This window comes from Stegastes partitus, unplaced genomic scaffold, assembly GCF_000690725.1.
Source record: "Stegastes partitus isolate 25-593 unplaced genomic scaffold, Stegastes_partitus-1.0.2 Scaffold0, whole genome shotgun sequence".
NCBI classification, from domain to species: domain Eukaryota; kingdom Metazoa; phylum Chordata; class Actinopteri; family Pomacentridae; genus Stegastes; species Stegastes partitus.
The window spans coordinates 1,696,540-1,708,227 of NW_007577731.1; the positions used below are offsets into that span (position 1 = coordinate 1,696,540).

The 11,688-nt window shown below is 42.4% G+C and overlaps 1 protein-coding gene across 1 annotated transcript in view; it reads left to right on the top strand.

Moving 5' to 3' along the window:
• The window catches only part of mfsd8l2 (major facilitator superfamily domain containing 8-like 2), a 15,326-nt gene extending 5,627 nt beyond the window's left edge, over positions 1-9,699 (top strand). Inside the window, exons 7-11 of the mRNA XM_008285449.1 lie at positions 4,545-4,618; positions 4,917-5,130; positions 6,105-6,227; positions 6,411-6,541; positions 8,974-9,699. Of these exons, the coding sequence (XP_008283671.1) occupies positions 4,545-4,618; positions 4,917-5,130; positions 6,105-6,227; positions 6,411-6,541; positions 8,974-9,054 (623 nt within the window). The 3' untranslated portion in view covers positions 9,055-9,699. The remainder of the gene's footprint in view (positions 1-4,544; positions 4,619-4,916; positions 5,131-6,104; positions 6,228-6,410; positions 6,542-8,973) is intronic.
• The last annotated feature ends 1,989 nt before the right edge of the window (positions 9,700-11,688 follow it).

Below are 11,688 nucleotides of genomic sequence, written 5' to 3' on the forward strand. Positions count from 1 at the left end.
GTACTGAAAGAGTCACAAAGTCTTTTAATCCTGAATCAGGCATGTCAGATCATAACCGGATTGTAATTGTAGGGAAACATTCATACAGACAAGAGAGGTTATTTTAATGCTAAACCTAAATCTGTCTGACAGCACACAAAAGCATCTCATGTTATTTTTGCAAGAGTTAGGGAGGTTAAAAAAAAAATCCTCCACTCACATAAATAATATCTGTTACTATGGTTATACGAGGCCCTTTGGAGGTTAATGAAGCAGAGAGGCTGTGCGCTGAAGGCTGCTCTTAAATCTGGATTAACATGTGACGGAAGAACATTTCAGGAGTCAAGAAATGAAGCCGTAAAACGACCGAGGCGAGCCAGAGCTGATTATTTTATTAAACTAATCAATGAGTCCGAGGGAAATAGTAAATTACTCTGTGAAAAAAAAAAAGTATTGACAAAATCACAAAGAAGGAGGGCAGATTAGATCAGAACTGGGTAATAGAGGAACGATCAGAAGAAGACAAAGAGCGAGCAGCCGCGATCTTTAATTCATTCTCTGAGGTTTTGGTTCGGTGCTCGGCCAAGAGTTCTGGTGTCAGATGGAAAGTTCTTGAGGCTGCAAATTGCCTGTTTTTACTGTTGACAATACCTCATAATCAATGATAAAAGGGCCGAAGTCTAAGGATGCTTTTAGAAATAAATATATAGACATGAAGCCGTTGACTTGTTGGATAAATCTTCCAAAAACAACATTTTCCTTCTTCTTCAATGACCCTCGTTTTTAAATCAGGTGGTTACAGAAGTAGCCCATCAAATTATAGACCCGTTAGCATCCTTCCAGTAGCCTCTAAAATCGCTGAAAAGGTCGTCGGTGATCAGCTGGTGTCTCATTTGAACGACGGGGTTTACGCGGTTTGGATCCCAAAGCTTCACCCGACAGAAACGACAAACTGTTTTAAACAAATCAGACGCTACCTGGATAAAGGTGAAGCTGTCGGAGCTGTTTGTAGAGTCGAAGAAGGCATCTGACATAGTTAATCATAACATTTCACTTTCAGAGCTCTACAAGTTTAACATTTCTGTCAAAGCCCCGAGCTGGACTGAAATCCTATGTAAATGAGAGGAAACTACGAGTGTGTCGGAGAAGTTCCAGGACTGGTGTCACAGAAGATACAAGAGTTTTCCCCTTCAGACGATCAAGCAGCACGTCTACAAAGAGATCCTGCAGCGTTTGCTTCGTTCAGAGTTGTGTCAGGACCAGTGGAGGCTGCTTCACCATGACAACCTGCTCACAATGCCCTGAGCATCCCACCGCTCCTGGCTGAGAAGAACATCTCCGTGCTGGAGCAACCTCCCTACTCACCCCACCTGGCTCCGTGGGGTTAGTTCCTCTTCCCCAAACTCAAGGGGGTCATCAAGGGGACCCGTTTAGAGGACGTGGACAACATCAAGATGGCTGTGACGACGAAGAATCCTTCCAGGAGTGCATGGCGACATGAAGGCAGAGAAGGCTGGGGATGTGTGTTAGACTCCAGGGGGATTACTACGAAGGGTAAAACTTGAAAAATATCTTTTGTGACACCAGTCCTGGAACTTTTCTGACACACCTCGTTACCAGAAGAAAGGATGATGAGTGCTCCCTATTTGCTATTTCTACAGAAGGGGTCCCTTAAGGCTCTATTTTAGGACCAATTTTACTTAATATATAAATTACCTTCCTCAAGTTTGTCCAGATGTGACCGTCCAGATGTGTGTTGATGATGCTGTGATGTTTATTCAATCTAAAGAACAGCTGAAGTGAGCAACGTGTCAGACTGGTTACGAATTCTAGCTTGAGTCTTAAAAGCAAAACCGTTTGCATGAATTTCACAGTGAGGAACAATGACTCAGCAAACTTGTGAAGCTATCAAACCTTAAATATCCGAGCATTATATATATATATAAATATATATATAACGGCACCAGTTGTCCCCATCTGCTCTTTGTAGACACTCTTTGTTCCCCATCTGTCTCATTGCATTACAGCCTGGTCGCAGGCAGGTGTAGCTACACTCGCTGTACAAACAAATCCTAAAAGTATCAGATAAAAAGCCAAGAGATCATCGTCACTGCAATATCCTACAAAAAATACAATTTCCTCTATTACTCTGAAACATGCCTGATGTTTAAAATTATTCATAATCTTGCAGCGCCGTCTCCCAGAGGAGGCCCGGCCCACCCAGGCAGCAGCAGCAGCAGCAGTGCAGGCAGGACCAGAGCCTCCACCAGAGCAGATGGATAACACGGTTCAGAAAGACAGCTTCTGGTCAATTTCTTTTATCTTGGCTAAAGCAGTGAGAAACATCAGACATTCAGGAAACTCTGCATGAATAAAACCAGCCTGGAGGTTTGGCTGGAGTCAGCGTCCACCAATGATCACCTTTAATTTATTGTTTTTTTACTGATTTTATTAATTATCTCACATTTTCTCACAAAAGATGCAAATTAGCTGCGAGCTAACTCTGGCGCGATTACTTCAAAACACTCGGCAGCCCTCAAGCGTTTGTTTTGAGCGATCTGAATAAATGGGGAGAGAGTCGTCATGACGATTCTAATGGTCACTGGGACATGAAACTGCTTCCACAGAGCGACAAGTCAGTTCTGAGTTAAAAACAAAAACAAAACACTGAATACGTTTGGTGATTTTGCCCTAAAATAAAATCTAAACACAGGGTTTCCACTGATGTTCACATTGAACACACGGAGCTCTGTGGATTTTCTGAAAGGCTGCGACTTTTTCCAGGACGTGGCTGTTAGTTACAGATCAGGCTGTAACACTGAGTCAGTGTGGTTAGTCCAGAGGTGTCTGTGTGTGCAGGAGTTCTGGAGAATTCAGAACGTTCTTCTGTGTTTGAGCATCGTCGATGGACGTCTTGTACAAATCAAAGTCGGGCAGAGACTTGTTCAGCTAAAGAGAAGTTATTCAGGTGTGGATGATGGAGAGTCGTCTTGTACTGTCTCCTTCCATAACAAGCATTTGTTTTAAGCACCATTTGTGTTCCTGGTTGCATGGGCAATCTATGTGGCCACAAATTTCGGGCTGCACTCGAGAATTTAGTTAGACAAGGACCTTTACATCAGGCTTTCTCTTGCAGAAACATGGACACGGACAACTGGCCTTAAAGCACCACCACTCTGGCTTTTCTCCAAGTCGATGAAACTGTTGACGAAAGACCTACTTTAGATGTTTTAATCCAGGGCTGCAAGGTGGCGCCTCGCAGCTAGAAGGTCGCCGTTTGGCGTCCCGGTGAGGACACCCGGGATCTTTCTGCGTGGAGTCTCCATGTTCTCCCCGTGCAGCGTGGGTTCTCTCCGGGTTCTCCGGCTTCCTCCCACAGTCCAGAAACATGCTGAGGTTAATTGGTGATTGTAAATTGTCCGTAGGTGTGAATGTGAGTGTGCTTGGTTGTCTGTCTCTAAGTGTAGCCCTGTGATAGACTGGTTACCTGTCCAGGTGAACCTGCCTTCACCCTGAGTCAGCTGGGATAGACTCCAGCCCCCCTAGTGAGGATGAAGGTGTAGAGATGATGATGGATGTTTTAATCTATAGTTTCGTATCTATAAAATTTCACCAGAGCCCAGAAATAGGTTTATTTTACAGTATTTTTTTCTTGCATTACTTTATTCCAATATAAAGCACATGAGCCCAGCAGGTGAGAGTGTACAGAGCCTGCAGGAGAAAGACGACTGAATATTTTTTGGCTTCTGCACCAGTCAAGCTACTTTCATTGACGTGATTGAGCACCATCTTTAAGCCTGGTATCGAGCTCTTCTAATATAGCCATAATGCAGACTCACACTAGGGACCATAGGTCAGGATATCTCGGCCTCTGCTGCATTGATTTTAAAAAAGTCGGTCTCCCAACATATTTGAGTGCACTATCTAATCACTGCAGGGCCTTTTTAAAGCCGTACCAACCTGTACGTACCTGCAGACGGACTTCTCCTGCTGCGTATCTGCACGACTCGCAGTAAACAAAAACGGAATCATGTAAATAATGGTGCAAACGCCGACTACAGAGAAGCCAACCAGAGAGGATCACACACAATATCAAGCCGTTCCTCCAGCCATCTGGCATCTACATCCAAATTTAGCAGCGAGCCCAGCTCTTCTCCTCCTCTCCAAGTCCATAAGGGAGTTCTTGTTCCAGGAAAAGCTGCTATCAAAATTTGGAATTTATAAAAATATAGTTTTTTTTTCTCCCCTCCTTGTTTTATCATGTTTTGGACACAAGCAAAAAAGAAAAAAGAAAAAAAAAAGAAGCAGAATGCACACTTATCTCTAGCAAAAGAAATAGGCTGCTTATTGGACTCGAGGATCAGCATGTCCAAGCCGCCAGGATTCGTCACGCCTGCCTTCCTCAATCTGAAGATCGCTTTCAGATAGTCCAAGTTTTCTTTTCTGTTTAAACTTCTTTATCTCGACCCCACTTGCCAATCGAAACTTTCAATTTAATGGTACCAGTTGAACTCTCTCTGTTTTATTTCTTATTCTCCAGTACATATCTCATCGTCTCTTCTCAGAGTTCCTGAGAGAAGAGGTGGTCGTCCTCCTCACGGCTCAGTTCATCACTCTCTTCAATCAGACGGCGTTGGAGGTGAGCGATCCATCAGCCAGAGTTTCCAAACATTTCTCACAATATCTCGCTGTTTTTACTGAGTTCTGCCTGGAAGCACCTGCAGAGACTAGAAAGTAAAACTGATGTAAGTCTGTAGAGAATGAAGAGGCCTCCTCTCTGAGTGATTATCCAGCTGTACTTACCTGCTTTATGCCAGCTTAATATCAAAACTGAATCATTCTTTTGAAGCTGCTTGCCTCAGCTCAAACACAGAACCTCTCACTGACTGACCTTGTGGGCATCTTTTCTAAAAAAAAACAAACAACGAATCCCCCAGACCATGGTGACTCCTCTGACGCAGCGCTACTTCGGTTTTGGCGAGCTGGGCAACAGTCTGATGTACAGCCTGTGCGGGGTGGAGGTCATCCTGGGCTTCTTCTTCGTGCGCTGGCTGAGCAGCAAGGTGGCGGACCGCGCCGTGCTGGCCACCGGCCTGGTCATCTGCTGCACCGCCTGTACCTGGTGCCTCGTCTTCCTCTGCAACCCGCGAGGTGCTAACCTGCCAGAGAAAACACACAAACACACGCACGCAGGCTCAGAAACAAGAAAAAAAAAAAAGAAAGCGGTCTAGTTCTCGAAGCCAGATCCTCTCTGTGCGACCAGTGTTTGGTGTGTCGAGCACAGCGGAGCCATATTGGGTTACACACCGGCTGAATCGAGTGTGCTCTTGTAAGTGATACCACTCGGGCTCTGGCAGTCCAGCAGGAGATCGTACAGGCAAACCGGATCCTGTATGTTCATGTTGGCCTGCGTCTGTTGCAGCTCGTCACGTTTATCGCCGTGATTACAAATGACAGGTGCTGGAGCTGGGTAGTGCCTGGGTACATATAAAAGGATTACACTAATCTAATTACACAAAAACGCTATTTGTTAAAGCATAACCGACATTTGTTCGCTATTTGTTACAGTTACAGCGAAAACAACCAAACAAAGACGTAAAACCTACAAGACAGATACCTGAGAAAAAAAAAAAACATGTTTTTTTTTCCTTCTTCTTGGATCACTAGGAAACATGCTTGATTGGTGAAATTGCATTTTGATCATAAGATTACAGAGTTTCAGCTCACGCGGGAACATCCAACAGTTTGAGTGGGCACAAATTCACACAAACATGTGCATGATGCAAAGCAGCAGAGAACAAAAATGGAGTGGCTGCCAGCTTGGCAGTAGTTTCATTTTCAGAGAGAGCTATCTCTGCTAGCGCCAGCCCGTTTGTGGAAGAAACTTAAAAACCGATGGAAGAGGGGCTGGGTAACTGAAGTACGATCTGTCGCACTCTTTGAGTGTTTACCACTACACATGAGAGAGGAACAGCAACAAAATACTCACATTTAATCACTAAGAGATCCACCAAATACACAAGATACGAGATTATAGTCAATGGTTAATGATATATTTCTTGTAATCTGGGAGCAGACTGTTGTCATTGGGTAACGCCGTGGTATCATCCTTGCAACCCTGCCAGGTGGTTACGACTGGGAGCTGTCGGCCTTCATCATCGGAGTGTTTCTGCAGCTGCTGGGGCTTCCCTTCGTGGCCGTGTCTCAGGTGTCGCTCTTCTCCAAAGTTACTGCTGAGAAAACACAAGGTTGGCTGGTTTTACCTTGGCACGGTTTGCACGGCTCGACACATTGAAACAACAGATTGTTGCTCAGTGTATGTGATGCATGAAAAAAAAAAACACACATACTGTGCTTTAAAGCCATATTGTAATCTTAGGAGATGAGAGAAATAGTTTTTTTTTTGTTTTTTTGTGATGCCTCACCAAAAGGATTCAGCCAAGGTGTCAGACGCTCAGTCGGGGGCCTGGCCACCATCTTGGGTCCTCTGTGGGCTGGAGGATTGACCAACAACTTGTACATAATGCTGGGAATGATGCTAGCTCTCCTCGTAATGATCACAGTAAGTAGAGCAAGTAGCCGTTATGGACTGGCTTGATTGGCTTAGCTTAACATAGCATAGCATAAGCACTAGCATAGTATAGGGGTTGACAACTTCCCGGCTTTGATTGTTATGACACGTATGCCCAAAACCCAAAGTGCAAAACTGTACATATATGAATTTGTCACACATGGAGAATATGAAGCTAACGCCTGAGAGCTGGTTAGCTTAACGGTGAAACAGCCATCTTGGATTATTTAAGGAAACCCCACAACAACAACAAACCTAAACATAAACAACCAGTTTAAAGCTTCTGAAAACCTGAATTTAAATCTCGAGTTAAGAAAGCAGACACCACTCTCATGTCTGTATGATAAATGTGAACCAGCGACTGGCTAGCTTAGCATAAAGGCTAAAAACCTGCATTACCTGCTCTGTATGATAATAACACCTTATGCTTACTATCATCCCTGAAGGATGTTATATTTAATATGTTCAAAAAACGCAAAAAGCATCAATTAAGCAGAAAAAAACACTAATTTTTGTTTTTACATTTTATTTTTTAATACATTAAAAAAGTAGATATAAAACACTGCATTTAGTAAGTTTCAGAGCGGCTGGTAGGAAGGTTTTGCTACTTTTAGTCAGATACAGGCTAACTGTTTGACCTTTCATTTTTTATGTTAAGCTAAGCTAAGCTAAGCTATGCAGTTCACATATTTACTATATATAGCCTACATGGGTGTGGTGTTAATCCTCTCATATAACTCTTGTATTTTCTTAAATCTAAGCTCTTACTTTAGTTTACAGTCGTCAGGGAGCTCGAGGTGACACAATATAGTCGATTGTGTCTCTTTTAAAGAAAAAAAAAGTTTCCATAACTGTAGTTTTAAGAAAACTTCTTTTTTTCTTTTTTTTGTCATCCACCTAAAGTGAAAAACAGCCACAGGGTGTTCTTTCCAGTAAAATCCTTACCTCAGCATGTCTGTGATCGCCTCTACTTATTACTAGGTTCTCTCTACTCTCTGAAGCACCTTATGTTTGATGTTTAAAAATGTAAATGCATCAATTTTGCATAAAAAACACCAATTGCTGTTTATATGCATTGTTTTGGTTTTTTTTTCAATAGTTTGATTAAACAAGGCAGATATGAAATATTAATTAGTGAGCTTCAGGGGTGCTGGTGGGACGATGTTGTTAGTTTTAGGCAGAAACAGACTACATGTTTGATTTTTTCCCACTCTTTATACTAAGGTAAGCTAAGCTAAACATTTGGCATATTTTCTGCACATACTTGAGTGTGGTATCAATCTTCCCATCTAGCTCATGGAGTTCTCAAAATCTCAAGCTTAGTTTAATTTAAATGTAAAAGCAGGAGCTGTTAGACCTTCTTTCCACTCTTTGTGCTAAGCTAAGCTAAGCTAAGCTAAGCTAAGCATTTAGTGTATTTACTGCACACACAAGCTTGGTATCAATCTTCCCATCTAGCTCAATTTTTTCCTACAGTCTCAAGCTCTTAGTTCAGTTTTAATGCTGTAAGAAGCTGGATCTGTTTGACTTTCATTCCATTCTTTGTGCTAAGCTAAGCTAAGTTAAGCTAAGCTATGCAGTTGGCAAATTTGCTCCACATACATGAGTGGGGAGTCGATCTTCCCATCTTTGATTTGTCAACATCTTAAGCTCTAGTTCAATTTAAATATAAGAACCAAGAGCTGCTAGACTTTCTTTTCATTCTTTGTGCTAAGCTAAGTTAAGCAAAGCTAAGCTAAGCTTAGCAGTTGGCATATTTACTGTACATACATGAGTGTGGTGTCAATCTTCCATCTAGCTCTTTGATTTCTCAAAATCTTAAGCTCTAGTTCAATTTAAGTGTAAGAACCAGGAGCTGTTAGACTTTCTTTCCATTCTTTGTGCTAAGCTAAGTTAAGCTAAGCTAAGCTAAGCTAAGCAGTTGGCAAATTTACTAAACATACATGAGTGTGGTATCAATCTTCTCATCAAGCTGTAATTTTTCTTAAAATCTGAAGCTTAGTTCAATTTGAATGCTGTAAGAACCAGGAGCTGTTTGACCTTCTTTTCATTCTTTGTGCTAAGCTAAGCTAGGTAAAGCTAAGCTATGCAGTAGGCAAATTTATTGCACATGCATGAGTGTGGTGTCAATCTTCCCATCTATCTCTTTTATTTCCCTAAATCTCAAGCTCTTCGTTCAGTTTTGATTTTATAAGGTGCTGAAGCTGAAATATTCTTGTGGATAGTTTCTCAATTTTAAACCATCCAAAGCTGTGGCTTAAAAAAAATAAGAAAAAAATCCTTCTTCACCCACCTAATGTGAAAAACAGCCACAGGGTGTTCTTGCCAGTAAAATCCTTAACTCAGCATGTCTATGATAGCCTCTACTTATTACTCGCTGCTCTCTATTCTCTAAAGCCATATCACGCTGGACGTTTTCACAGGTTATGACGGCGCTGTCCTACGACCGGCTGACTGAGCCCAGGGCGCTGCAGTGCGCGCACAGCTCCGACAGCGGAGGATAGAGCTGCAGTCCGTCTGAAGAGCAAGCGAGGCTAAAGACGGACGGAGGGAATGCCCTTCACATCTGAGAGAATCAATACAAGTTTACTGCAGAGGAAAGTGTATGAGTGTGGAATAAAAATGTTGAAAACACACACTGGAGCTGAGAAGCTGCCACAGAGGTGATCACACTTCACAGGTAACCAAAAAAAAAAAAAAAGTGTGTGTGTTCCTGAGCTCTGCACCATCGCTTCTGCTTTCAGACATTATTAGAATCTACCAGGTAACTATTAGACTATTAATTATATTTTACACAAGGGGGCACCATTGCTCTCATATTGAATATTCAGAGGTGTAATTGAAGATGAAAGCTATTATTTTTAAACTGAACTATTTATATTCCCTGGTGTTGATGAAAAAAAGCAGGTTTGCTCGTGTGACCCGTGTACCAAAATTTTGTTTCTTGTGCTTCGTCTTTCTTCTTGCAGAAAAAAAAACAAAAAAACCCTCTGCTGACACAATGAGTGCACAAGTGGAGTTGTCAACATCTGAGCGTGTCAGTGTAGCTGATAGAAGACGAGGGTCAAAGCGAGCGAAGCTTCACACATTTGTTGGAGTAAAACTAGACGCTTAAATATAATCCGAGCAAAATCCAGACCCTTGGATGTAATTTAAAAAGTTTGTTGTTATCTGGATCTGTTCCTCCGCCGCAGCTTTTTGCAAATGAGAAGCTCCTGAATTAAAAACCAAATTTAAAAAAAAAAAAGCACTTGTTAATTAGCCCTCTCTATCTTTTTACTATGGGGGAAGACTTAAAGTTTAATTGCCTGTATTCATAATTTAAAGCGTGACAAGGTGTGTGTGTGCGGCGTACCGTCAGCTGTTCTTGCCTGTGTTCTCCTCTAGGATGTGCTGCGTGCTGCCAGAGAGGAGATCGCTGAGAGCAACATCAAGGCATTGTCGATTCTCTTTGTACCAACGAACGTGGCTTTGGCCGGTTTCTGTGTTTTTGCATAATTGCAGATAAGGCTCGGTAACCTTTCCAGTTTTCTACACTCAGCATGTGATGTTTGGCTTTCCGGAAGCTTTTTTTTTTTTTTTTGCCTGAAATGGAAATTCTAATCTCTGGGACTCAAGGACATAATATATATAAGTACTTTCATGCCCTGATCAGCGTATTCAGGTACTTGACATTTTAACGGAGATAACAGGGAGCAAGGAATCAGGTCAAGCCTGAATTTACTCTCTTTGAACTGGCTCAGCTTTTTTTTTTTTCCCCTGCATGATTCCTGCTGTCTTATTTTTATTTTTAGAGAAATTCCTTCACAACAGCCTAAACACTCACAAACTCCGTCTTTAGCATTAAACATTCATGGCTAAATAAGAATCGATCAAAGGGAAATCAGGGGGAAAACAAAATAAGTAGTTATTGAGTTAAGCTATAACACATCTCTCCTCGTGCACGAGTTCAATTCGTCGGACATCGACTGCGCTCTGGCTCGGTTCGATTGCCTCGGGGGGCTTTTGTTGCACGACCAGGAGTTTATGGAGGCTAATATAAGCTAGCTTTAGTCATTTTTGAATAAATATCACTGCTGTTCGCTGTCTTTATGACATTTGCACCTACGTTTTTCAACGCAACAGATGAAAAATTCCAGGATTTTAACACGCCGCACTTCGCCAGGACACACATGTGCAAAAAGAGAAAAACACAACAACATGTGTGTGTTTGTTATTTTAGTTTTTCTTCAGGCCTTTATTCGACAGCATGACACCGTCGGATAAAAGTGTGGCAGCAAGGCTTTCATTTACTCAAACCAAGGACATCACGGATGCAGGAACAGTCATCTGTGATTTCACATACAAGACGGTGCGGACCGGTTATCTTCCGCCTCCATGACAGCCTATAGAGACGGCACCCTCCCCCCCCACCAAGACGTAAATAGAGAAGTCAGAGGCCTTGGGCTTTTATGTTAAATACACCAGAGGTAGGCACCGACGCACAAGTTATGAAATTTTAAAGATACACAGAACAACCATTTGGTGCAGAAGCAAACAATTATTTCTGTGGATGAGAGTTTGTCGCTATGGAGATGGGATTTGTGAGGAAGCGGGGTGTAGGGTGGAGGGTGGAGGGATGAAGCTGAAGATAAAATAATGTGTAATTGAGAGAGTGGAAACCCAGGTTTTTATTTCTGGTGTGGAACAGATGAACGCGTAGCGGAGCTTCAGCGGAGGCATCTGCATGTTTTACTATAAATGACTCAGCGTGCCGTTGATACGCTGGAACTATTTTCACGACACGTCGAGGAAGAACGAGCTCGCCGTGTGTAAAAATACCCCCATGTAGCCATTACTCAGCGTTTAGTGCTTTTTTGTGTTGCCGCTGCTGCTCCGCGATGAAGCGAGCTGTGAAGAAACTACAGTTTAGGCTGTTGTGTGGAGTCGTATTGTTGCGAGGAAACGATTACGCGAAGGTTTTTCTCTCTGCGTGTCATTACACTCAGGCTTTTTGACCTCCTACATGATATCTATAGACATCTGACATGTTTCTGATGAGCGGCGGTCTTCGTAACGGTGATCTTTCTGAAAGCAGAGCCACACGTGCTGGGGAAAACTGCTTTAAATCCAGATAACTTGTTGATTTAAAGGCTTGA